Genomic DNA, 27,878 nt, shown 5'->3' with positions numbered 1-27,878 from the left:
CGGTTCACTGTTGATACTCACCTCATCAGGAAAGTCTTTGGGGTGGGGAGAAGTGAAACGGATCCTCATTTCAGGATCTACTCTGGAGACGTGATCCAGAAGGTGAGCAAAACGAAGGCCTCCTTGCTTGGGTTTATAGTTGGTGGAGAAGCCACGGCTGAGGTTGGTAGACACTGCATTGTTGAACTGGACCTCTGAACTGTCCCGAAAACTATTAACATTCTGACCAAGGAGTGTCACTTCTTTCAGCCCCTGAGAAAGGGAAAGTGAATATATTGGAAGCAATTTAAAACTTTTTTGGTAGTTTCATGCCAAATCACTAATTGATATTAGTTCAACCCACGTAGAGCCATTCATAGATGTATTCTACTCTGTATTTTAACCCAGTAATTTCGTATTTGGGCATCTTGTCTGAAGAACTGAACTTCAGAATAAAACTTTACAAGAGCACCTAGGTGGCTCAATCGGTTAAGCATCCAACAACAACTCAGGTCATGATCTCATGGTTCGTGGGCTCAAGCCTTGCGTCAGGCTCTGTGCTGACAGCTCAGAGCCTGAAGCCTATTTCGGATTCTGTGTCTCCCTCTCTCTCTGCCCCTCCCCTGCTTGCACTGTCTCTCTCTCTCTCTCAAAAATAAATAAACCTTAAAAGAACTTTTTAATTTTTAGAAAAATAAAACCTTACATAAAAATTAATCTCCAAAGCATTTTTCAGAATAGCAAAAACCTGGATGAAATTCAATGTTCAGTAATAATGGTTAATCTATAACACTATAAATCAAATTATGACACCATTCTGCCAGTTGAATATTATATAATCACTGCCCATAAAGTATTCTTCCCAAAGTATTTAGTCTAAATTGAATTAAGCTTTTACATTTAACTTCCAGTTTATCAGAGTTCAGAGGAATATTTTATTTTTTTTTTAAATTTTTTTTTCAACGTTTTTTATTTATTTTTGGGACAGAGAGAGACAGAGCATGAACGGGGGAGGGGCAGAGAGAGAGGGAGACACAGAATCCGAAACAGGCTCCAGGCTCCGAGCCATCAGCCCAGAGCCTGACGCGGGGCTCGAACTCACGGACCGCGAGATCGTGACCTGGCTGAAGTCGGACGCCTAACCGACTGCGCCACCCAGGCGCCCCCAGAGGAATATTTTAAATGACAACATTAAGAAGCAATCAGACAAATCCAGATGTATCTGATCTCTTCAAAAACTTAATGTATCATTTAAAGCAAACAAAAAAAAATGAAATTAAATTAAGAGAGAATGAAAAAATATAAAAAACAACAAATAAAACCACAAAGTCTGACTGGATCTTAGTTTGAAAATAAAAAAGCAGTAAGATATTCTTGGGGTGGCTCAGTAGATTAAGCATCCAACTCTTGATTTTGGCTCAGGTCATGATCTCAAGGTTATGAGATTAAGTCCCATGTCTGGCTCCACACTGGAGCCTGCTTAAGACTCTCTCTTCCCTCCCTCTACCACTCATACTCTCTAAAAATACATACATACATACATACATACATACATACATATTTTTGGACAATTAAGAAATTTTGAGGGGCATCTGGTTGGCTGAGTTATAAGAGCATGTGACTCTTGATCTCAGGATCGTGAGTTCAAGCCCCACATTAGGTGAAGAGATTACTTAAAAATAAACAAATAAACTTTAAAAAAGAGAAATTCTGAATATGAGTTACATATCATATTAGTTGTTCAATTTTCTACATGTAATAATGGTATTATGAATGGAAAAACTCTTATTCTGAGAAGATGCATACTGAAATATACAGGGTTAAGAAGCCTGATATCTACAACTCAGCCTTGAAATGTTTCAAAAAACATATATTTATGCATATATAAAGACAGGAAGATAAAGCAAATATGACAAGTTTATTAACTGTACTTACTGTACTAGACTTTCAAATTACCTGTTTGAAAACTTGCATTATAAAACTTCACTAAGAAAAAAAAAGTTGCTATAAATAGACTATTTTTTTAACTTTATTTTGATGCAATTTCAAACTTACAGAAAAATTACAAGAATAGTAAAAAGAACTCCCATATACTCTTTGCCCAGGTTCACGGTTAACACTGCACACCATCTGCTTATCATTCACATGCTCACACTCAGATACACCCTCTCTCTGCACATACACATGCAAGCACATATTTTTCTGAGCCTTCTGAGAACAAGTTACAAACAACATGCTCTTTTGCCCCTAAATATCCACATACTATAAATCAAATTTTTAACAACGGTCCAAATAATGTCCTTTGTAACTTTTTTTAATTTGGTTTAACAATGGCATGACTAAGGGAGTGCCTTAATATTAGAGGTGACTAAACAATATTATATATTAATATTGTATATTAATACTATATATTATATATTATGTTATATTGTTATATATATTATGTGTATATATTAGGTATAATACATTATATATTATATATATTATTATAACAATATTATATATATTATTATATATTTATATATAAACAATTAACACTATTAATATTACATATTAATATTACATTATAAATATATATATATATATATATATAAAAAACTAAGGAAAATACACACACATATAAAAAGATATTAACAAGGGCGCCTGGGTGGTTCAGTCTGTTAAGCATCCAACTCTTGGTTTCGGCTCAGGTCGTGATCTCGAGGTTCATGAGTTCGAGCCCCATATCAGGCTCTGTGCTGACGATGTGGAGCCTGCTTGGGATTCTCTCTCCCTCTCTCTCTGCCTTCCCTGCTCACACACTCTGTCTCTCTCAAAATAAATAAACAAATTTGAAAAATAAATAAATAAAATAAATAAACAGAATGTCTCTATCCTGAAGAGTTCTGCTATGGTGGGAGAGGTGGAAGGGGAGAAGGAGACAACTGGAGACCAGGAAGCACTTGCAGAGGTGGGGTATGGAGAGCAGCCAGGGACCAAACAGGGAATTGAGAACTAAGGGATGGAGAGGAGAAGAGAGCACTGCCAGACTGTAAGAAGAAACTGCTGACTAAAAACTGGAGCAGAGGCTAGCCTCCCACAGTTCCCGAGCCAAGCAAGTAAGGAAACAGGGAGACTCTAATGAAAGAAAAGCTCCATATTCCCACCTACTGTCCTCTTTTTCAGGGCTAGCAGATCCAGGCCTAGAGTTGGGGGGGAGACAAGCTCCCAATAGCAGGAAAATAGCAATTATCTCCCCTCTGGCCTCTGATGGGATTCACTACCCTCATCTGTTCTCTGTCCCTCAACTAGTGAGCTGGCTCTGTGATAAAATGAACAAGAGATTTGGGAGGTTTCCTAGAATGGACAGATAAAGCATTCTCTGAAAATTTACTGGGTGCCAGGTAGTTTAAAAGCATTTAAACTGGGGTGTCTGGGGGCGCCTGGGTGGCTCAGTCGGTTAAGCGTCCGACTTCAGCTCAGGTCACGATCTCGCAGTCTGTGAGTTCGAGCCCCACGTCAGGCTCTGGGCTGATGGCTCAGAGCCTGGAGCCTGCTTCCGATTCTGTGTCTCCCTCTCTCTCTGCCCCTCCCCCGTTCATGCTCTGTCTCTCTCTGTCTCAAAAATAAATAAACGTTAAAAAAAATTAAAAATAAAATAAAATAAAATAAACTGAGGTGTCTGGGTGGCTCAGTTAAGCGTTTAACTCTTGATTTTAACTCAGGTCATGATCTCACAATTCATGAGATTGAGCCCCATGTGGGGCTCTGCGCCAACAGCCCAGAGCCTGCTTGGGATTCTCTCTCTCCCTTTCTCTGCCCCTCCCCCACACCCTCTTGGGTGCGTGTGCACTCTCGTTCTCTCTCTCTCTCCCTCTCAACATAAGTAAATAAACATTAAAAAAGTTTTTAACTATGGGGGGGCTCAGTCAGTAGAGCATGTGACTTTTCTAATTTGAGACTGAGAGTGACAGAGTGACAGAGTGACAGAGAGAGAGAGAGAGGGAGAGAGAGAGAGAGAGGGAGAGGGAGAGAGAGAGAGAGAGAGAGAGAGAGAGAGAGAGAGAGAATCTTAAACAGTCTCCATGCCCAGCATGGAGCGCAATGTGAGGGACTCAATCCCACAACCCTGGGATCATGACCTGAGTCAAAATCAAGAGTCTGATGTTTAACCGACTGAACCACCTAGGCACCCCAAAAATGTGACTCTTGATCTTGGGGTTGGGAGTTTGAGCTCCATGCTGGGTATGGAGATTACTTTAAAAACAAAACAAAACTGGGGCGCCTGGGTGGCTTGGTCAGTTAAGTGTCCGACTTCGGCTCAGGTCATGATCTCACGGTCCATGGGTTCGAGCCCCGCGTCGGGCTCTGTGCTGACAGCTTAGAGCCTGGAGCCTGCTTCGGATTCTGTGTCTCCCTCTCTCTCTGCCCCTCCCCTGTTCATGCTCTGTCTCTCTCTGTCTCAAAAATAAATAAATGTTAAAAAAAAAAAAATTAAAAACAAAACAAAACAAAAAACCATTTAAATTAGGACAATCCTTTCAATAACCCAGAATGGAAGTTACTATTTTATCTTCTTTTCATAATTAAGAAACTGTGTTTAAAAGAAGATAGTTAGGGGGTGCCTGGGTGGCTCAGTGGGTTAAGCATCTGACTCCTGATTTCGTCTCAGGTCATGATCTCATAGTTTGTGAGTCTGAGCCTGGCATCAGGCTCTGCACTGACAGTGTGGAGCCTGCTTGGGATTCTTTCTCTCTCACTTTCTCTGCCTCTCCCCTGCTCACACTCTGTTTCTCTCTCTCTCAAAATAAATGAACAAAACTTAAGAAGAAATTTTTTTCATAAATAACTAAAAGAAGATAGTTACATGACCTGTGCCAGGGCACTAAACCAGAGAATGGTGCAGCCAGAATTCACTCAGTCATCTGACTGTAACTCATGCTCTCTCCATTCCACTGTGCTGCCTCTGAAGCAAACTTCACATGGGCAGCAAATCAAAGATGTTCAGCCAAGTATTTCTTCCTGGCCAGGTATGGTTCTAAACTTCTACAGCTCGGAGACAGCACAGGAAGCAAAACTAGAAAGGTTGTCCTCATTCTCCTAAAAACACACTTATAAGATGAAAGCCAACAGAACTTTTCACCTGCTCAGAAAGCTTCCTCACTTCCTCTAGAATGGAAGCAACAGGCCGACTCCTCTCCCGTCCACGAGTGAAAGGGACGATGCAGTAGCTGCACATATTGTCACAGCCTCGCATGATAGACCTGGGGGAAAAGCACCAAAACTTAGTAAGAGGAATGGGACACCTGCTCCCACCCAAGGAGCAGGTCAGAGCTCCCTAGACGTTATCCTTTGGCTCTGAATCCTCTTGGCACCATATTCACACTGGACCAATCTGAGACATTTTTAAGGCAGACATTTTTTATCTTTAAAAACTAGTATCTAAGCACATGATATAAACCACATTGCAACTGGTAGATAGAGCAGTTACCCTGAGGGAGCACAGTGGTGAGGGAAAGGGTGCAGATGTACCAGGAGTATACCCCATGAATAGAAAACATTTGAACTTTTTACATCTACACCAGAAAAATATATATATTATGAAGTGTGTGTGGGGAGGAAAAACTTCAGATTTCTTTTTTCTTTTTTAAGTTTATTTTTGCAGAGAGAGAGAGAGAGAAAGAGAACAAGTAGGGGAGGGGCAGAGAGAGAGGGAGACACAGAATCCAAAGCAGGCTCCAGGTTCTGGGCTGTCAGCACAGAGCCTGACACAGGGGTTGAACTCATGGACAGCGAGATCATGACCTGAGCCAAAGTTAGACACTCAACCGACTGAGCCACCCAGGCGCCCCTGAGAAACTTCAGATTTAAAACAGGAATTCATAGTTCTCACTCATTCCTGATCCAATTATTAGGTTTCTAAGTTAAATCACTCTCTTCCATTTGCATCCTGTATATGAAAACATTAATTTACCTTAAGGAAATAATTATGAATATCAAAGATGTTCACTTTAGAACTGTTTAATAAATGTTAGCTATTGTTTTTATTAAGCTTTCCAAGAAGTGTGGGATAGCCATTAAAATGACAGAGGCTGACAAACTTTCTATAAGAAACAGACAGTAAATATTTCAGGCTTCGCAGACCACACGGTCTGTGTCACAATTACTCAATTCTGCTACTGTAATGGCAAAACCAGCCACAGATGATATATAAACAAATGGTAAGGCTATATTTCAGTAACTTCATTTACAAAAAACAGGCTGTAATTTTTTTTTGCCAATTTGCCAATCTCTGTTATAGAAAATTTAATTACATGAAATTAAAATATTTCACCATTTAAGGTAAGGTTATAAAACCAAGTACATCAAGAGCCCATTTTTACAACTAAACGCAGGTACAAAGCATACACACACAGGAAAGGACAGGAGTAATATAGCAAAATGATAACAGTGTTCATCATTAGGTGGTTGGAATATAGGTGACTCTTACTTTCCTCTTTATGTTTTTTTTTTTATCTTTTCCACGTATTCTTCAACAAATATGAACTATTTTGTCACCAGATTTTACTACTTTTTTTCAGTTAAAGTTCAGGGGAAGAAAAAAAGGAATAGGAAAACTGAAGATATTTTCTTAAGTAAAAAATTAGAATACAGAAAGAATGGTAGGAAAGATCCCATATTACATGTATGAATGGATATGGAAAGAACACTCCTAAAAGGACTATACAAGAAACTACTAACATGGCTGCCTCTGAGGTGGCCTACAAGACCGGGGAGAAGAGATGTGAAGGAGTCTGACTTTATCAGTTTTTTGTTTTTTATGTTTTGTCCTATATGCATGTATTAATTTGCTTTAATGTAGCAAAATTAACATTATTTTAAGAGTGAGAAAGGAGAAGTTCACTCCCTGTCTCTTGGGCAGTGTCTTACACGAAGGCTGATGTAGCACTGGGGCTTGTCTGGACTGGCATGACATCAGCATAGGTCTCATCCAGAGAGAGCAGCACATTGGCAGCTTGTTGACCTGACTCGGCAACAGCCAGCAGCCGAGGAAGGTCCCGATAGGCATCTGGACCAGCCAAAATATCCACCATTTTCTCCCTGTTGAGGATCTCCTCCTTCAATCTCTCAGCCATGCAGCCTGAGGAAGGAAAACAAAATAAGTACCCATTCACAAATGCATCTGGTCTCGTGGTTTCTTCTCAGTACACATTACCTCCAGCTACATTCAGCGACCAGGGCACAGAAACTTCTCTAAGAGTTTAGTCTAGCATCATCATTCCCCAAATTTGCCCAATACTTCCATAGCACTGGAACCTGCATCTTCCTATATGAGAAAACCAAAGGAAGCAAGCAACTAAAGAAATCAATTAAATGCTCAGAAAAAAATTAAACCATCATCCAGGGGCACCTGGGTGGCTCAGTCAGTTAAGGGTCTGACTCTTGATTTCTTCAGTTGAAGTCATGATCTCATGGTTTCATGAGTTTGAGCCTCTCATCGGGCTCACTGCTGTCAGCACAGAGCCCGCTTTAGATCTTCTGTCCTCCCTCAATCTGCCCCTCCCTCTCTCCCTCTCTCAAAAATAAACATTTAAAAAAAAAACAAAAAAACCTATTCTTGGTTATACACCTATGTTCATAGCAGTATCATTCACAATAGGCAAAAGGTAGAAGCAACCCTAGTGTCCATCAACAGATATGGTGTACACATAAAATGGAATATTATTCAGCCTTAAAAAAGGAAGGAAATTCTGATATATGCTACAATATGGATGAATCTTGAAGACATTGTGCTAAATGAAATAAGCCACTCACAAAAGGACAGATATTCCATGATTCCACTTGTATGAGTTACCGAGAATAATCAAATTCATAGAGGCAGAAAGTACAATGGTAAGTTGCCAGGAGCTAAGGTGAGAAGGGAAATGGGAAGTTATTTAATGGGTAGAGAGCTGCAGTTGGGGAAGATGAAAAAGTTCTGGAAATGGATGGTGGCGATGGTTGTACAGCAATACGGATAAACTTGAAGCTGAACTGTACATTTTAAAATAGGGCTCAAATGATAAATTTCATGTTACCTATATTCTATCACAATAAAAAACAAAGTATTGGGGGGATTTCTGAAATTCCTAACAAAGACATAGCCAGGGGCTTCTATAATGAAGGAACTGAAATGAAACAAAACATTTCAGGGGCACCTGGATGGGCTTAGTTAGATCTGCGTCCAACTTCAGCTCAGGTCATGATCTCTCAGTTCGTGGGTTTGAGCCCCGCATCGGGTTCTATGCTGACAGCTCAGAGCCTGGAGCCTATCTGGGATTCTGTGCCACCTTCTTTCTCTGTCCCTCCCCAGCTCACACTCAGTCTCTCTCTGTCTCTCAAAAATACATAAACATTAAAAAATAAAAAATAAAAAAAGAAACAAAACATTTCAGCTAATCCTTCCATCCTCCTATGTCACTTAGTACATTAATCTGTATAACAGGATATGCTCCAACTATGTTTTGACCCATCAAGACGAATTAATTTAATCATTCCACAATGGACAGCCAATTTTAAAGTTAAATACATTAACTAAATTCTGGGACCAAGAGGATACAGAATATTCATTTTTGAGATATACTTTCCAGCTATCTAGATCAGAGCTGTCCAACAGAACTTCCTCAAATGATAGAAATATTCTTTATCTGTGCTGTCCAAAATGGTAGCCACTAGTCAAGTGTGACTACTGAGAAGTCAATATGTGGCTAGTGAGAGTGAAAAAGTAAATTTTAATATTATTTAATTTTAGCTAAATTTAAATAACCACATGTGGCTAGCGGCTACCATACTGGTCAGTGCAGATCTAGATCCTCACTTGGCTCTACTTCAGGAGTCAAGACGAAAGGTGCCTACACTCTAAATTCATGCTGTTGCTTCAGACACCAAACTCTCTCCTATCCATAACTCTGCCACCATCAGCCCCATTAAACTCTAACAAGGACAGACCATATTCTGAGTACCCATGACTTCAAGGCACTGTGAAAAGCCCTTTTTATGAGCTTTAGCTTATTTCATGCTACAGCCTTTGACATCAAATACAAAAGTTACATGGGACGCATGACATTTCTTCAAACGCTGGGAATCCAGCATCTAACGGAAACCCTAGCATACAAAGCTACATGAAGGGGCACCTGGGTGCTCATCACTTGAGCATCCGACTCTTGATCTCAGCTCAGGTCATGATCTCAAGGTTCATGGGATCAAGCCCAACATCAGGCTCTGCATTGACAGCACAGAGCCTGCTTGGGATTCTCTCTTCCCCCCCCCCACCCCCCCTGCCTCTCCCCAATTTGCACATGTATGCACTCTCTCTCTCAAAATAAATAAACTTAAAAAAAAAAATTTCAGGGCACCTGGGTGGCTCAGTTGGTTATGCATCTGACTTCAGCTCAGGTCATGATCTCACAGCTTGTGAGTTCAAGCCTTGCATCGGGCTCTTGTGCTGACAGCCCAGACCCTGGAGCCTGCTTCAGATTCTGTGTCTCCATCTCTCTCTGTCCCTCCCCTGCTTGCACACTGTCTCTCTTTCTCTCCCCAAAAATCAATAAACATAAAAAAAAAAAATTTTTTTTTTAATTTTCATGGAGCCCAAGTATCAAAACACAAAATCTCCAAATTACCGGATACCTAGAATCCCAATCCTCAGAGGCACTCGGGAGCGGAGCCGTTTTGTCTTCAGGGCTTTAAGCTGATGTAAACGATTCCAGATGGTCTGTTCAGCCTTCTCCCTACAAAGATCAAAAGAGGCATAACTGAACCTGAAAATCAACTATACCACAAGCTAAAAGAGTGGGGCAACGGAAATAAAATCAAAAGAAACTTCAACCCTTTAAATGAATATCTACCTTTTAAGTTAAGGGAAGACAGGCAGGGAGCCAACTGAAGAAGCACCACTTGCTACAATTCACCATTCCCACAATGACACCCTTCCTGCATATCTCCACTCTTGACAAGCCTTTACGTCAAACTCAGAATCTACTTCACAAAGCCTCGTACAGAGTCTGTCCGCCTTTTAACTGCCTTATAACTATACTTTGCCCTATACTTAGCAACTTCTCTTTTATTGTTTGATTTTTTTATATAGTGCTTTCTGCCAGATGTTAGAGCTATTTGTGTCTCTGCTTTAGTTCCCATATCAGACTAAGCTCCTTAAAGCAAGGCTCCATGGAGGAGGGTTCATTTCTGAATCTCCCAAAGCCATCTAGTTCAGTGTCTTACAGCAGAAACACCCCCAACAAAAATGCTGGATTCCATTAACACTGAGGAAACACTAACACAAATGTGTCTTGTACACAGAAACAAAGTAAGAAACAGAATATGTTTACTTCTGATGGATGCCACCCATCTCCGTTCAGAAGAACCCTGTCCCCGGCCACTGACTGCACCCTAACCCTCATGATGCTACATCCTAACAAGTGCCATTACCTGCAAGAGAAACCTTAGGAAAAGCTGGGTGCCTCAACATACTCCTCATCTATAAAATGGGTTCGATTATAGCACCTACCCCATAGGGTGGTTGTGAGAATTAAATCAGCGTATGTATAGTGCTCAGCACGAGACAGGATACGCAGCACGTGCTCGGCAAATGTCAGCCCAGTTCCATCGCTGCTATCTCCCATGTTGTAAAACTGCAAGTCCACTGACTCATCTCCACAGGTAGGCCAGCCTGGCACTGCTAACTCTGACACAAAACACGTTCGCTCTCTAGGTAAAGAACAAACTCCCACCTGATAGAACATGTGACAAGGAGGATCACATCAGCCTGAGTGGAAAAATAGGAAAAAAAAGGAAAATTACAATCTCTGAAATCTGCCTTGTAGAATCACTACCCACAGCCTTTTCTTCCCTATTATTCCTATTACTGTGGTAAAAACATACATAAAATTTACCATTTTAACCATTTTTAAGTGTACAGTTCAGGAACATTAAGTACATTCACACTATTGTGCAATCATTACCACCATCAAGCTCCAGAATCATTTCATGTTCCCCAACTAAATCTCCTCTGTTGGGTACAGAGATTAAACACTAACTCCTCCGTTCCCTTCCACCTCACAGCCCATTTTTAACCTAGATCCTTGCCTAAAAATGAGCACCACCATAAAAGTTTCAAAAATAACCAGAACAAAAATATACCTTAGTCCCATGCTACACACTTTACTCAAGGAAACCCACTCTCACCAGGCCATACCCTGTTTCTAAAGCTGTATCTAAGTCCTGGCACAGGGGCGCCTGGGTGGCTCAGTCGGTTAAGCGTCCGACTTCAGCTCAGGTCACAATCTCACGGTCCGTGAGTTCGAGCCCCGCGTCGGGCTCTGTGCTGACAGCTCAGAGCCTGGAGCCTGCTTCGGATTCTGTGTCTCCCTCTCTCTCTGACCCTCCCCCGTTCATGCTCTGTCTCTCTCTGTTTCAAAAATAAATAAACATTAAAAAAATAAAAATAAAAAAAATAAGTCCTGGCACAAATGCAGAGTCTCATCCAGGCCCAGGAAACAAGGGAAGCAGAAAACCCACGTACCTCTTGGAGGTTCCTGGTGCGCAGGTAGCCACTCTTCTGTAAGACAGACCAGGCTATCTCTGTGTCATTCACATTCATCTGACAGCCATAGGTCTCCAGGTAGACTGCAATGAGAGGAAGATTCCACAGTAGGCAGACTAAAAGGGACCGTATGTCTCAAAAGGTCTCTTTCCCAAATGCCCCAGAAACATCTGAGGCAACCAGTTATCCAAGTCCCCTGTTGCCTCAATTCTAAGATACCATTAACTGCCAGAGGTACTGTCAAATTAACAACAGCCTTTTAGAACAAAAGAAATACTGCAATGCATACATACATAATTACAGGCCATGTCATTTAAAATACAGGGGAAACATGCACCTGAGAATCAAGGCAACGTGGTTATAAAAACAGAAAAGGGAGGACTAGCTGATAGTGTTGATTATCAACTTAGGGGGGAAAAAAAATGTTTTAAGTAGGCTCTATGCCCAATGTGGAGCCCAACACAGGGCTTGAACTCACAACCTGGAGATCAAGACCTGAGCTGAGATCAAGAGTCAGAGGCTAAACCAAGTGAACTGCCCAGGGGCCCCAAAAATAAATTTAAATCCATTACACTCCTCCTTCTCAAAACAAGGTTCTCCAACCTCTGAAAATAACAACAATGGCAGGAGGGTACACAAAGCCACAAAATAAAAATGAGGTAACTTCCTACTACAAACAAACTACAAATTACAAATATACATCTCAAATGAAAGCAAGCATTGTGGCACCTGGCTGGCTCAGTCAGCAGAGCATGGGACTCTTGATCTCCAGGTGTAAGTTTGAGCCCCAGGTTGAAGTAGAGCCCACGATGAAGTAGAGATTACTTAAAAATAAAACCTTTAAAAAAAAAAAAGTATAGCTGTATTATGACGTAAAACACATGTGCATAAAGCTTCTTTTTTAATGTTTATTTATTTGAGAGACAGAAAGCATGTGAGCAAGTGTGCAGGAGAGGCAAAGAGAAAAAGGGAGAGAGAGAATCCAAAGCAGGCTCTGCACTGTGAACACAGGGTCCAACACAGGTCTCAATCTCTCGAACCATGAAATCATGACCTGAGCTGGAATCATGAGTTGGATGCTTAACCAACTGAGCCACCTAAAGCTTTCACAACATCAAAGGGTGCCTGGGTGGCTCAGTCCATTAAGCGGTTAAGCATCGGACCCTTGGCTTCGGCTTAGGTAATGATTTCACGGCTCATGAGAAAGCATGGGGTCTGCCTGGGATTCTCTCTCTCTTCCTCCCTCTCCGCCCCTCCCCTGGCTGCACTCTCTCTCTCTCTCAAAATAAATAAATAAACTTAAAAAAAAAATAGGAACATCAATTTCACACTCTGGCAAGCCCTTTCAAACTAAATTCCTCTATCAACCCCTTGTCCCCACCAGCAATCTTTAATCCACAGACCCAAATAAAGTCAAAATGAAGTTAAAAGTTGATGACAAAAAAATCCTATGAAAACCAACAGAAAACAGCAGTAATTTATAAAAGAAAGAAACATCAGATTTTGGGGTTTTTTTAATGCTCTTTGGCTCATTTTCCTTGTCTAAAAAAAGAGGACTAGTGGGTGTGTGGGTGGCTCAGCAGGTTGAGGCTCAGGTCATGACCTGACTTTGGCTCAGGTCATGATCTCACAATTCCTGGGTTTGAGATACATTGGGCTGTGTGTTGACAGCTTGGAGCCTACTTCAGATCCTCTGTTACCCTCTCTCTCTGCCCCTCCCCCACTTGTGCTTGCTCTCTCAAAAATCAGTAAACATTTAAAAAGAAAAAAAAAAAAAGACTACAAAATACCTAGCAGGAGTCATAAGATGTACACACTCCTTGATTTACGAATTCAACTCCTTGATATTTACTCTGAAAAAAAAAGTCTTAGAATATATACACCCACTACTTATATGTATATGTGTGTGTGTGTGTATACAAAGATACATATTATAGCATTACTTATAAAAACTTTTGAAACAACCTAATGTCCTACTATAGGGAACAGGTACATCATAGTACAGCACAATGTAACATTTTGTACCAATTTTTAAAAATTTGATTATGAAGACTGCAGTATTTAGAAAAGTGTCAAATGAAAACATCAAGTTACAAATGATTTGTGCTATATGATTGCAATCAAATCTTTAAGAATTATGGAAGGAGGGGCACCTGGGTGGCTCAGTTAAGCATCCAGCTCTTGATTTGGCTCAGGTCATGATCTCGCAGTTTGTGGGACAGAGCCCCCCATCCGGCTCTGCGCTAACAGCATGGAGCCTGCTTGAGATTCTCTCTTTCCCTCTCTCTCTCTGCCCCTGCCCTGTTCACGCACACACACTTTCTCTCTCTCTCTCTCTCTCTCTCAAAATAAACAAGCAAATAAATATTTAAACATTTGGAAAAAAAAGAATTATAGAAGGAAATTTTTTTTTGAAACAGAGCAAAGGGGGAGAGATCTGGTTGCCCTTCAATGTCTCTTCAAACTTGTTCTTTATTTTTTCAAACTTTTTTTTAAAAGGCATTTTGGGACACCTGGGTGGCTCAGTTGGTTAAGCATCTGACTTCTACTCAGGTTATGATCTCGCAGTTTGTGAGTTCAAGCCCTGCATCAGGCTCTCTGGTCAGCAAAGAACCGGCTTTGGATCCTCTGTCTCCCTCTCTCTCTGCCCCTCCCCGACTGGTTCTCTCTCTCCCTGTCTGTCTCTCTGTCTCTCCCAATAAATAAACTTTAGAAAAAAGAAAAAGAAAAAAAGAAAAGGTATTTTAACTGACTGCATAGTGTTTCTCAGAAAACCTTTATTGAAGCATAAAAAGTGAATTTCTACAGCACCAATAGTGAAAGGTGCCTTATGACTTAAGACAATCTAAAAATCAGAACAGAGACTATAGGGTTTCCAAAAGTAACCAAAGAGAGGACTCCCCAGGACTTCCACCCCCAGTCACATGGACCAAAAGTATGAGTTTCTTTATATTAACGTGACTTGATAAAGTCTGACAATTCCATAAGCCAGCAGCCTTCCCATACTATTAACCCTGCAGAGCCAGGTCTGCAATAAAAGAACAATTAAGAATCAGGAATGCTGGAAAGGAGCAAAGCAGAAGTCCAAAGAGAAAAGAAAAATAAAACCAACCTTTTCTCTGCCTCCCAGAAAGTTCATCCACTGTGAGATAGGGGGGTGGGTCCTCCAGGTCAGGCTTCTCTTGAGGATCTAAAGCACTTCTTAAAAAATGCTGAAAAGTCGGGCCAGCAGCCAGCCTAGAGCTGAAATCCTTCTGAACTCCATTTTCCTGCTGCCTCCCTGGACCGGGACATGTGGTGCCGTGGACACTACTCTGTGCCCTGCAGGTCCTGAACAGCAGCCAGGACACAGAAGCCAAGGGGCCCCATCTCTGTGCTTGCAGGACACACTGTAAAGGATGCATGGCACTAAACCAACAGCCAAAGTCTGCAAAAGAAGAACACGTATCACCAATGTTTACTAACACGACATATAGGGCAACGCTATAAGCACTTCCAGTGTATTAATACATTTAATACACAAAAACCCAAGAAGATACTCTTAATATTATCCCTATTTTACAGGTTAAAAACAAAAAACAAAACAAACAAACAAAAAAAAAAAAAAACTGGGGCAATTACCCAAGATCACACAAAGGGGTGCCAGAGATATACAAATCCAGGCAATTTTCAAAACAAAAGGGTGGTAGAGAGATGAGATGGTGTGACAAAATAACAAAGTAGCACCTTGTGCTAGGAACAGTTTCAAGGGCTTTCCGTGTAATAATGCATTAAATCTTCACAGCAATCCTTGGCAAAATAGACAGTAGACACCATTGTTACCCCATTCAGAGATGAGGAAACAGACATAGAGAGGCTAAGGAACTTACCTAAGCTCCACCTAAGCAACAGAGCCAGGACTCAAATGAAGGTCTATAGGACTACAAAGCAGGCGCTCCTAGCCACCTTGCTACAATGCCTGTTTCTATGAAAACCACTGTCTGAAGGCATCTTCCTTTGAGTTCCTTCAAATGGTAAGTATCTAACATGAGGCACCATGTCTGATCAGTGACTCCTCCCACCCTCCAAGAATCTCAAATTGCTGCCTTCAAAGTTCCTACCCAGGCCCTCTCACACACAGCTGGGGGGATGGAATATTGCAAATCTTTATACAGGGTGATTTGCCACTTTCCATGAAAATTACACAAACACTTTGACCAAGCAGTTCCATTCCTAGATATTTATCCTACAGATACAGTCTTACATGTACAAAATGCCCCACGTATAAAGATATTCAATGCAGCAGTGTTTCTAATAGCAAAGGAATGGAAAAGATCTAAATGCCATCAAAAGGGAACTAGTTAAATAAGACATGGTACATCCTTACAATGGAATAAAATGCAACTGTTGGAAAGTAAGGCTGAATCTATACATGACAAAAACAAGGAAGCACAGTGTTCAATAGTACCTATAATATGCTGTACTTTAATCTGTGGGGGAAGGAAGGCAAGAATATTAAGGTACACACTTATAAATGAACATAGTATCTACAGAATGCATAAGAAACAGTGGTTGCAGGCACCTGGGTGGCTCAGTTGGTTGAGTGTCCGACTTCGGCTCAGGTCATGATCTCACTGTCCGTGAGTTCGAGCCCTGGGTCAGGCTCTGTGCTGACAGCTCAGAGCCTGGAGCCTGCTTTGGATTCTGTGTCTCCCTCTCTCTCTGCCCCTCCCCCATTCGCTCTGTTTCCTTCAAAAATAAATAAACATTAAAAAAAAATTTTTTTTTAAAGAAACAGTGGATGCCTCCCAGGAAGTAACCTAGATGACTCAAAGAATGAGATGGAGACATTCTTTCTACCACACGTCCTTAAAGGACTTCAGACCCCTTCAGGGTCTCCAGCCTGACTGCCTTACTCCAGTCATACCAGACATTTCTGTACTGATCTTCACTAGCTTCTAGGCTTTTATACACACTGTTCTCTCTGCCCAGTATATCTTCTATATACTTACTGAGCCAACTCCTAAGCTTTTAGATCTGTTTCCTCCTAGAAGCCTGTATCCTCAAAGTCTAAGCTGGGGTCCTCCTCTGGGTTCCCGAAGCCTCCTTCTAATCTCTATCTCAAGACTCATCACACTCTGCTGTTAATTACTACTTATACTTCTGCCATCCCTTACAGGCAGACAGGTTCCTAAAAGCAGGGAACAAATCTCATTCATTTCTACATTTTCAGCATCTCCCATTCAGTAACTGACTCCTGGCACGAGCCGTACATGTAAAATGAGCAGATGTGGCGGATGACCTTTCTCACTTGATCACCTGCCATATAAGCTACCCGCACTTTAGGCAGGAGCAATGCTAAGCTACATTCAAGTATCAGAGAACAGCAGTCTTTTAGAGAGAGCTTTAAAGTCACTCTTTCCTGCCCCTTACTTGTTGTGTGACCTTGGGCAAGTCAAATTCCCATCTCTGAGCTGCCAATTCCACATCTGTAAAATAAGGATTAAAAGCAGTACCTGTGTCCCAGAGGTGTTGTGACAATTAAAGAAATATTAAAAACCCAACAGTAAGTCTTCAATAACTGCACATTTGCAGCCCACACTCCCTTTCCTGGGAGGTACAGAGCAATACAGTTAAGAGCATGAGCTCTGGAGTCGTAGTCTGACCCACATGCTGCCTAGCCAGGTAACCTTGGGCACCTGGGGTGCTTCTTAAACTCGGAGGGCTTCCATTTCTCAATAGTACCCATCTCTGCGAATGCTGGGGGGATCAAATGTGATAACGCAAGTAAAATGTCTGCAGAACACAATGTAGGGGCTGGGGGGGCGGGGCTCAAAAATTGGTAGTCGCCAATAACGTTAAGACGGCAACCTCACTTCAACAAAAGTGAACATAAACGATAAACATCCCAAACATTTTCTTGGGTGGTTACCAGGCTTCAGGCGCGGTGCTTAGCCCTTCCCATGGATTACAGTATTTAATCCTCACAGCAGCAGCGTAGAGCAGCTTCTATCATCCCCGCTTCACAGGTGAAGAGGCTAACGCTTGGGGGCAAGGAGGGGTGACTTGCCCAAGGTCACAGGTGAGCAGGCAGCGGAGCTGGGGCGCGAACCCGACAGCCTGACTCCAGGGCCCGCGCCATCTCCCTTTGAACGCCGCGCACCTGCGGGGCCCCGCCGCCCTCCTGCCCCAAACACGGGCCACCTCCGCCGCCCCGGCCGCTCACCTCCCGCAGCCCCAAAACCCAGCAACCGGCGACAGGAGCTCCCCTCAAGCGGCCTGGACCCCCACCTCCGCCTTCCGCCGCCGCGGAGCGCGCGCACAAGCGACTTCCGGTCCGCCTCGGCTTCCGTCCCTGGCGGCGCACCGGAAGCGCCTCCTCCTGTGCCGGCCGGGTGGCTCCCGGCTTCCCGCTCCCCGCCTTGGGGAACCGCTGCGGTGTTGACCTGTCTGGTCGCCCCTAGTTGGCCTGCGGCAACCCAGCGCTTGGAATGGAGTGAGTGCGAGTTAATGTGCCCTAAATGTAAAGTATACACCGGAGGGGCGCCTGGGTGGCTCGCTGGGTTAAACATCCGACCCTTGATTTTGGCTCAGGTCACGATGTCTCTCCCTATGGATGAGATGGAGCTCGGCATGGGGCTCTGCGCTGTCATAGCCTCTGCTTGGGATTTTCTCTGTCTCTCTCTCTGCCCCCGCCACCCCTTAAAATAAATAAACTTTTTAAAAAAAAAATACACACCGGGTGTGGAAGAAAGACTGCAAAATATCAATCATTTTTATGTTGATTACGTGTTAAAATAATATTTGGGATATACTGGGCTAAATAAACATAATTTAAATTGTTTCTTTTTACTTTTTTAAGTTTATTTATTTATTTTGAGAGAGAGAGGGAGAGACAGAATACCAAGCAGCCTCCGCGCTGTTAGCGCAGACCCCACGCAGTCCTCAATCTCAGTAACTGAGAGATCATGACTTGACCTGAGACAGTCTGGCCCTTAACCGGCTGAACCACCCAGGTGCCCCTCTTTTTACTTTTTTACTGTGGCTACTGGGAAGTTTTAAATTGTATATTGACTCAGTCCGTTAAGCGACTAACTTCCGCTCAGGTCATGATCTCATGGTTTGTGGGTTCGCTGCTGTCAGTGCAGAACCTGCTTCAGATCCTCTGTCCCCGTCTGTCTGCCCCTCCTCCCCCTCCTCTCTCTCTCTCCCTCTCCCCCTCCCCCACTCCCTCTTTCTCTCAAAAATAAATAAGTAGTTGAGCCTCCAACTTACACTTAGGTCATGATCTCACAGTTTGTGAGTTCCAGTCCCACATCAGGCTCGCTGCCGTCAGCCTGTCAGGGCAGAGCCCACTTCAGATCCTCTGCCCCCTCTGTCTGCCCCTCTCCCGCTTGCACTCTCCCCCAAAATTAGTATTTTTAAAAAATAATAAATGTTTAAAGAATAATTTGTATACGTGGCCCACATACTCTTTCTATTGGACAGCGCTGTGCTAGAGGTTAAAGACTTCCCATTGCCATTCCAGCCTGAACCCCCACCCTGAGAGGGTGGTTACAGATCCATAGTTCGGCTGCCTACAGGGACACGTCCTCTTGGGTATCTAATGACCGACTCTACCTTAATACAGAACTCTTCATTTCCACACTCACATCCTCACCCAAAACCTGTTCCTTGCCAGGGTAGCCCATCTCAGTACATGACCCGACCATCCTCCCAGTTGCACTAGGAGAAATTGAAATGGGCCATTTTTGTTTCCTCTCCCTCAACCTCCAGATTCAATCCGTCAGCAAGTCCTGCCAGCTCTAACTCAAAAATGTCTCAGGGCACCTGGGTGGCTCAGTGGGTTGGGCGTCTGACTTTGGCTCAGGTCATGATCTCACTGTTTGTGAGTTCCAGCCCCACATCAGGCTCTGTGCTGACAGCTCAGAACCTGGAACCTGCTTCGGATTCTGTGTCTGCCTCACTTTCTTCTCCTCCCCTGCTCGTACTCCCTCACTCTCAAAAATAAATAAACATTTTAAAAATGTCTAAAATTTACCCACTTCCTGTGCTACAACTCTAGCCCAGGCCACCAACATCTCATCAGAAACTACTGCAATAGCCAGCAAAGTTTCCTTGCTTCTGCCCTTGCCTTTGTCGCCTACAGACTATTTCCCATACCGAGCCTAACAGAATTTGTTTGTTTGTGTTTTATTGACTAAGATCATGCCATTCCTCTGCTGAAAACTCTGGGTAGCTTGTCATTGCCATTGCAATAAAATCCAGATTTCCTACCATGTCCTAGGGCCTGCATGATCTGGCCTCTGCTTACTTTTACTTCCCCAACTTACTTCTAACATGTTCTCTCTAGTTGACTACACCTCAACTCTGTAACTTTATTTTGCTCCTTTGAATAAATACTCCAAGCACATGTTTATGTCAGAGTCTACTTAACAATTATCTTTCTGGAATGCTTTTTCCCAAAATTGTTTCTTGGCTGGTCCCTTCTCATTCTTCAGGTCTCAGCTTAAATATCAGCTCTTCAGAGAGGCCCTCCCTGACCACTCCATATAACCTGCTCCCATCACTATCCCATCATTTTCTTCACAGTAGTTGTCACTATCCAAAATGATGGCATTATTTATTTACTTGCCATTGCCTGAGAGCAGGGATACGTTCTGTCTTGTCCGTTGCAACATCCCCAAGATCTAGCAGAGAGTCTAACTCATGGAAGAGCTTAATAAATAGTTGTTAAATGAATAAATGATTGCGTTGTGTTTTAGTCTGGGTTCTCCAAAAACAGACCCTGAGACAAGGATTTGAATGCAGGTAGGAGGTCTCAGGAAACATTGACAGGGTAGTCAGGGAAGGAGACAGGGTAGGGGAGATGGCCAATAAAGAATGTTACCATGGTGGCCATCTGGGCTTTAATTCTGTTGGGGAGTTCTGGGAAACCGTGTAGCACACATACCTCAGAATTATTACACCCAAGAGGAGAGGAAGCTAGACTAGTTATATGCCAGCAGTCATGGTAGAAAGATGCTCCTATGTATATTAGTTCCTCAGCACTTCAGCTCTGTCTGGGCAGGGAGATCTGTGGTTTGGAAGAAAGTCCTGTGTCGATAAGGCACTGGCCCCAACACTCCGAACTGTAAGGCTCTGGGGGCCCTGACAGCCCCCGCTGCAATGACTTCTCTAACTCCTCACTTGAACTCTATGAGGTTATTATTAGCGCACTTTAAGGCAAGAAAAGTGAAAATACAAAAGGTGATCACATGCTGAAGCTCACACAACTACTGCACAGCAGAACTGGGATCCACCCACAGGCCAGGCTGATCCCAAAATGCTATTCTTACCACTGACTGACTAAGTGAAAGTCAGACTGGCTGGGTTCCCATTGAGGTTCTGACACTTACCATGATAGTCAAGGCCAAGTTAGTCATCCCTGCTGATTCCCAGTTTCTTTGCCTATTAAGTGGCTGCCATGTGGAGAATACACTGCTTTGGGGGTAAGAGGATGAAGAGGCAAATAAGGAGAGCATTTAGGAGGCTGTGGCAGTTGCCCAAAGACTGTGGAGTCTCGGACCATCGTGCTGTCTTGGGGCGGTGAGGATGATGGAAACAAACCTGGATTTCAGGAGTTTGAGATATACTGGAATTAAGCTCACACTGTCTACTTAGATGACTGCTGGCTACCAATTCAGTCAAAAATACAAAGGCAAACACAGGCTGAAAACGTATCATGGTTCTTGATTTTGACTGTGGTTCTCCAGATAACCTAGAATGTGATCTGATCATTTGGGGTAACTATCAGTACTATGAAAGTATACCAGAATTCCTGGAAAATGCTTAAACTCTACAGACAAGTCCCTGGATACTCTGGGATCTAAAGACTCCAGTTAGAAAAATATTCAGGTTTACTGTCAAGTGGCAAAGGGAAGATGTCCTGTCCTAATATGGCCATGGAGCAGGGGACACAGGGCACCGATGCCACACAGAGCCCCACCATGGTGGCAGTGTCTATATCCCAGTGTGAGTTCTTTTGAGAGAGGAAGCCTTCACACTGCCATGGGTGGACAATGACCCTTATCCTTCCCTGGTGACACCCCCAGCCAAGCCCAGCTTATAATAGTCAAACTTCAGTGAGCATGCAGCCCCAGGAGCATGAAAATAAATGTTTGTGGCTGTGGCCCCTGAGGCTGGGTATTTTTTTCCACAGCATTATTGCAACAAGAGCTGAATTTTAGCATATTCCTTTAGATGAACACCAGCTTCCGTGTCTCTTTGCGAGAGAAACCTCCTGTAAACCCCTAGAGTAGGTCAGGTCCCCGCTGGCCCCTCTGTTATTTCCATGTCTGCCCAATCTGAATCACACATTTGATTGTGGGAGATCCTACTGAATTTCTGTTCCCTGTGCATGGGGACCTGTCAGTCTTAACTGCTTAGTCCAACACAATAGCCACCAGCCACACGTGGCTACTGAGCACTTGATATGCAGCTAATTTAATTGTCATAAGCATACTCAAGCAGCCCTATGGTTAGGCCCAGGTGGTGAGGAACTGGGGCTGCCTTCCCACAGCCACATGTGTGAGCAATGTCAGAAATGGGTCCTATAGCCCCAGTCAAGCTGTCACATGAGTGCAGCCCCAGCCAATACCTTGATTGCAACCTCGTAAAAGCCCCTGAGTCAAGAACATCCCAGCTTAGCCTTTCACATATTCCTGATCCACAGAACCTGAAAAATAATAAACATTCACTGTTTTAAGCTGTTAGATTTGGGGGTCATTTGTCACACAATAACAGATAACAAATAGACTTTCTTTATGGCCCTGTGGTTAAAGTCTGCTCTCCTCCAGAGAAAGGAGTCCCACTCCTGGGTCTGGTCCATCTTGAGACTGTGGGAGCCACCAAAGAGTCCAGAGGCCAAGGCACAAACCACAAACACTAGGCCAGGCTGCCTATGTACTCACAGGCTGTTTATTTATCCAAGAATAAGGAGGAGAGAGGATGAAGAGAAAAACCAGATGCCCCAAGGTGGTGGAGCTGAGGGGAGAAATGAACAGAAAGGTTCCTCCTCTTTCTCTTGCCATGGACCCCAGGGAAGTCCCTTCAGATGAGGCCTCTGAGGGTGGCTTAGGGGCCTCTAGGAGGCCTGGCAGTTGTTGTCTGGGGTCAGGATCCCCACAGGGGCAGGTCCCAGGCTCGGAATGGCTTTTGTGTACACAAAATATCTCTCTGCAAAAGGCACTGGTGTGGGGATGATGGGGCACCTGGGAGGCTACCCCATCACAGGCAGGATCCACTGTGTCCTGAGTCTGGGTCCCAGTCCCAAGACTATCCCAGCCTCCCTTAGAAGCTGGTACTCTGCACTCTTGTTCCTTTCCTCTCCCTTCCCTCAGCCCAGTGGTGAGCAGGCAGTCAGCGGAGGGCCAGGTCAGGCCATGTGGTAGATACCCTCTCTTCAGGGCTAGTGCATCCGGTGATCTCTAGGCCAAAAGCCCCAGGCGGGTGACTTTTGCCGAGAGGAAGGAGTGGATGATGAAGACCATGGTTTTGGGGCACGAATGCAGGTCCAGCTGCTGCAGGGTGGATGGAAAGAAGGGTCAGGAGCCCCATCCGGCCTGGCCTCCAGGAGAGCAAAGCCCCCCACCCCCTCTACTCACAATCTCTCCTTCAGCACCCCCGAAGTCCAGGAAAAGGAGGCTGGCACCATCATCTGAGGACATCTGCAGCTTCTCAAAGGGCTGCCGGAGCAGCACAGCTCGGGCCGCACCGGGCTCAGCCGCCCACAGCGTGAAGCCCTTGTCGATGTGCACAGAGAGGGTACAGGGACGGCCATTCCACGTGCAGGCTGCAGGGAGGCATGTGGGCACAGGCACAGCCAGCACCTCAGGGACCATAAGCCCCACCTCCAACCCTCACCAGCAACTCCGAAAATGGGGCTTCAATACCACCAGGGATGGGAAGCTCACTGCCTGTTTATGTCATCTGTATATTCACCCTGCATGGAGTTGCCCCCACCCTAAAATACAGAAAATGGGCCCTCAGAGAAACAATACCCCACTTCTAGTCCCACTTTCAGCAACAACAAAAGTGGAAACCAGAAAGAAGCACCTGGGTGGCTCAGTCGGCTAAGCATCGGACTCTTGATTTCGGCTCAGGTCATGATCTCATGGTTTGTGGGTTTGAGCCCCACGTCAGGCTCTGTGCTGACAGCGTGGGGCCTGCTTGGGATTCTCTCTCTCCTCTCTCTGCCCCTCCCCCACTTGCGCTTGCTCTCTCTCTCAAAATAAATAAATAAACTTTAAAAAAAAAAGTGGAAAGGGAAAGCTTAAACTCTGCCATGTACAGTAGGCCCGTTCCCTCCCTCCCTATAAAGATATCAGTAGACCCACCGAGCATGGCCCTTGAAGACCTTAGAGACCTGTGGAATTGCCCCATTAAATGTGACTTTCAGATAAACAATGGATAATTGGGACATACTTATGCTAAAAAAGTGTTTGTTGTTTATCTGAAATTCACATTTAAGTGGTGTCCTATATTTTATTTGGCAACCCTACTCCAGGCACAATCTCTCACAACTTCACCACTGTAATCACAAAGCCAGGGCAAGAAAACCCAGGGAAAAGGGTCTCACTATCCACCGGGGCACCTGCACAGCCAAAAAAAAGAGACTGTGGAGACCCCAAACCCCACTTTATATGCCCCTCCTGAAGCACCTGAAGAAGAAAGTTTGAATGCATCTGGGGGTAAGAGGCTCATTACCAGAGAGGCACTCCCAGATCCACCCAGCCCACCTGTAGACACCTCCTGCACACCCTCGGCAGCCCGGTGACAGCCATCCACCAGTTGGCGGGTCCAGGCAGCCAGCTCCTGTGGTGACTCCACGCTGAACAGGTGAGTGTCCACACCGTGACGTGTGCCCGTGCGCAAGGCAAAAGAGAGCTCTGCATCATAGGGCACCGAACCCTTGGAGGGGCCTGAGTGCACCAGCCTAGGGGCAGGGGGCAGAGGGCTAAGTATAAGGCCTCAGACAGTCAGGAAACAGTTCTGGGCCAAGGGGGTGGTGACCTGGGAAGGGACCTGTGACTCCTTTACTATATAATCAGGGAATAGGACTTCCAGAAGGGCCCCGATTGACTCACAAGAGCCCACCTCTTGCCACCCTCCCCCTTGATCCTTCTGCTCCAGCCATACTAGTGTCTTCAGACACACCCAGCACATTCTTGCCTCAGCACTTCTGCATACGCTGTTCCCTCCATCAAGAACACTCTTCCCCGATTATCTGCATGACTCACTCCCTCACTTCTTTCAGATCTTTGCTCAAATGTCGTCTCCTCTGAGAAGCCCTCCCTGAACTTCCTGTCTAAAATAGTACCCCTGGCACTCACTAGCCTTACTTTTCATCATGATACCAGAAATTATACTTATTCTTTATTTGTTTCCATTGGCTTTTGATTCTCTCTTTCACTAGAATATCTTCTCGGATACGAATTTTTGTCTTATTTGTTCACCACTCTATTTTCAGCAATTAAACCAATGCTGGGCATATAGTAGATCTTAAATAAACTCTTGTGACCTGAATTCATGAGTCACTTGATTAGTTTGGCAATCCATGACCTGCTTGTCCTTGGCAGACAGGCAGCTCCTAACATATAGGCCAGAGCCCCACCCAGAGGAAAAGGCATGAGCAGCAAGGGCCTGGGCCTTCAGTTTCATTCCCATTTGCTGTGTAACCTTGGGCAGCTTACTGCCCCTCTCTGGGCAACAGCCTCAGAGTTCTGGCCCTTAGCCCTCTTCAGTTCCTCATTCCACACACATTCTCTCTTGTAGCTTCAGCTGCCCCCAGAGCTGCTGCTGACACCCGGTTTTCCATTTTCCAGCCCAGAACTACAAACCCACAAGTCCCCAAGATTCCTATCTAAGCCCCTCTCTGTCCCCAACACACTGGAGCATCTTGCTCCAGCCTCCCCGCTTTGCACTCTCACCCCTAGTCCCACTGCCCACCGGACCCCAACTCCAACCCCCCCCATTCATCCATTCATCCTGTCCACCTCCCTCACCCTCCCCATCTGGCAAACACTAAGCCCAGTTAATTTTACCACCCGTGTGTCTTCCAATGCAAATGCGGCCTTTCTTCTCCATCTGCTGCCTCCACCCACCTCCACCATCTCTCCTGCATGACTGCACCAGCCTCCCAGCTTCCATCCTGCCCCCTCCACTGAATTTTCCACATGGCAACCACAGAGAGTCTTCTAAAACACAACCCAAGTCACCTCGCTCCCAGGCTAAAACCCTTCCACTCTGCCACAACTCTTAAGATAGAACTAGCATTCCTTAACCAGGGACTACAGGTTCTGTAAGATCAGGCCCTGACAACTCTCTGTTTCATTTCTCTCCATTTCTTGTACAGATTCTACATACTGGCTATAGCACACTCAAAGATCTATGAACATGCACCAGCCCTTAATACTTCTGTACTTTTGACCATGTTGTTCTGTGTGAGATGACCTTCCACTCTTTCTTAAAGAGCAAACTTCTATTCAACCATCAAAGTCCAGCTCAATATCACCTCCAGCTCAAGCCTTCCCCATCAGGCCAGGCAGAGTTAAGTGGTTCCTTCACCCCCACACTTGAAGGCTGTCAGCCTCCCCCCCCCCCACCAGACTGGATACTCCCTGAGGGCAGACTGTTGGGATCAGCTCCCTGTCCCCTGAACTATGCTCCACTAGGTTGGGCAGAGTAGGTGTCAATCAGTGAGTGACTGGTGGGACCTCACATCCTTCTGTGGCAAACCGCCATCTTACAGATGAAGAAACTGAGGCCCAGACAAGATAGAGGTTTGCTTCAGGTCACGTGGGAAATAACTCAGGGCAGAGTGGGGCTGGGGTCCCCCACCTCTGAGGCCCATCGAGAGCATCATCCCCCAACCTCTGGGTGAGACATACACCCCTGCCTGCCCGTGGATACCTGGTGGCAATGAGTGGGGCAGTACGGGCTGGCTGGCTCAGAGCCTCCCGGGTCTGGGGTAGATGGCAGTAGAGAAGCAGCTCCTTCTCGGTCAGCAAGGCCAGGGTAGGTGCCGTGCCCCCACCGGGCAGCTGCAGGGGGCAAGGCAACAGTGAGGTGGGGCAGGGAGGGGAGAGGTCAGAGGGCCAGGGTGGAGTGAGATGATAAATGGGAATGGGGTTAGCTCCAGGGGAGGGGATAGAGGTAGCAGACAGATGCCTGGCCCAGCAGGCACCTGTTCAGTCAGCCAGCCGATCTGCTTGATGTCCTGGCTCCCAGCTGTGCTGGTGGCTGCCAGCAGTGCCTGCAGCTCGTCCTTGACCCAAGGCATCAGAGCGTTGACTTGGGCCTGGATGGCAGCTGCCCACGACTTTGCGCTAGCCTCATCCTTGGCCCTCAGGAAGAGGGTGTCTTGGCCATCTGCTGAACAGATCTCCAAATACCTGCAGGCACAAATAGAACAGAGGGGAGGACAAGTCCATTAGGCTGCAGCTGCCCAACCTTGAAATCTGGCCCGAAACCCCATTCGCTGCAAGACCAGGAGAAACCACAGGGTGTCCACGAGACAGTCGGGAGCGATACTCACTGCTGGGGCTCCAGCCCAAACTGGGGCTTCATGGGGTCTAGGGACAAGAGACTACGACATACATACACAGAATCATATACATACAAATTAAACACATACTCAAACATGTGTGATAGGAGCCAAAATCACTGTGTGAGGATTCGTGATCTTACTCTTTTCTCCTGGTTTCTAAGGAGAAGGATTCTCCTGCTAGACCAGCTCCCAGCTCCCAGCTTTTCCTTTGTGGCACAGGACCAAAGTGATACACTGCAAGGGGGGCGGGGAGCACAGAAACTGGAGAGGCTTGAGAGGCCAAGTCAGTCTACACAGAAAGAGCTAGAGCTGGAGGAGTGAAGGAGGAAGAAGGGAGGAGGGATTGTGGACAAGTGTGGGGGAAGAGTTTCAGGGAGGTACCAAGAGGACTAGTGACAGGGAAAGGATTTTAAAATGTTATGTGGAATATTAAAGATTCGCTCCTCTTTGGCCTTTCTGTAACAGATGAAGCAGGGCAGAATCTGAAAGATGGTTCACACAATACCCAACCCCCTTCACCTTTGCCTCCCTCCACTGCAGAGTGAGGAAGCAAGATACTTGAATTCCCACCTCCCTTGCAACCAGGGCTGGCCAGGGGACCCAGGTCTGACCACGAGATACAGCCAGAAGTCTCTGGGGAGGGTGCCCCCTCCCAAGGGAAGGTAAAGCTTCCCTAGATGTGGTGGTTACTCTCCAAAGATGGCCTCCACCAAATCCATCCCTCTCTGAACATCCAGTCCACTTTTCTCATCAAGAGGTGAAGCTTATTTC

General features: G+C 45.0%; 2 protein-coding genes across 9 annotated transcripts in view; both read right to left on the bottom strand.

Annotated features, from left to right (window-relative positions):
* The window catches only part of CDK5RAP1 (CDK5 regulatory subunit associated protein 1), an 85,184-nt gene extending 64,694 nt beyond the window's left edge, over positions 1-20,490 (bottom strand). The window contains exons 1-8 of one of the 5 annotated variants that reach the window (XM_042931228.1): positions 20,472-20,490; positions 14,652-14,966; positions 11,519-11,622; positions 10,728-10,762; positions 9,628-9,728; positions 6,889-7,099; positions 5,102-5,222; positions 22-252 (exon numbers count right to left, since the gene is read on the bottom strand). In XM_042931228.1, coding sequence (XP_042787162.1) covers positions 22-252; positions 5,102-5,222; positions 6,889-7,099; positions 9,628-9,728; positions 10,728-10,762; positions 11,519-11,622; positions 14,652-14,943 — 1,095 coding nt within the window. In that variant the 5' untranslated portion in view covers positions 14,944-14,966; positions 20,472-20,490. Of the gene's footprint in view, positions 1-21; positions 253-5,101; positions 5,223-6,888; positions 7,100-9,627; positions 9,729-10,727; positions 10,763-11,518; positions 11,623-12,268; positions 12,306-14,651; positions 14,967-17,744; positions 17,843-20,471 lie in introns of those variants that run through there. The other 4 variants (XM_042931230.1, XM_042931227.1, XM_042931229.1 and 1 more) reach the window with 4 other exon arrangements.
* Positions 20,491-22,461: 1,971 nt separating this feature from the next.
* SNTA1 (syntrophin alpha 1) overlaps positions 22,462-27,878 on the bottom strand; it is an 80,907-nt gene continuing 75,490 nt past the window's right edge. For all 4 annotated transcript variants that reach the window (XM_042931233.1, XM_042931234.1, XM_042931236.1 and 1 more), the window contains 5 exons: positions 26,745-26,952; positions 26,471-26,601; positions 24,298-24,494; positions 23,164-23,351; positions 22,462-23,079 (listed from right to left, as the gene is read on the bottom strand). In XM_042931233.1, the coding sequence (XP_042787167.1) occupies positions 22,987-23,079; positions 23,164-23,351; positions 24,298-24,494; positions 26,471-26,601; positions 26,745-26,952 (817 nt within the window). In that variant the 3' untranslated portion in view covers positions 22,462-22,986. The remainder of the gene's footprint in view (positions 23,080-23,163; positions 23,352-24,297; positions 24,495-26,470; positions 26,602-26,744; positions 26,953-27,878) is intronic.

Source organism: Panthera leo, chromosome A3 (assembly GCF_018350215.1).
Source record: "Panthera leo isolate Ple1 chromosome A3, P.leo_Ple1_pat1.1, whole genome shotgun sequence".
Lineage (NCBI taxonomy): Eukaryota > Metazoa > Chordata > Mammalia > Carnivora > Felidae > Panthera > Panthera leo.
Note: the sequence above shows the minus strand (reverse complement) of the source record. Positions and strands in the feature narration are given on the sequence as shown.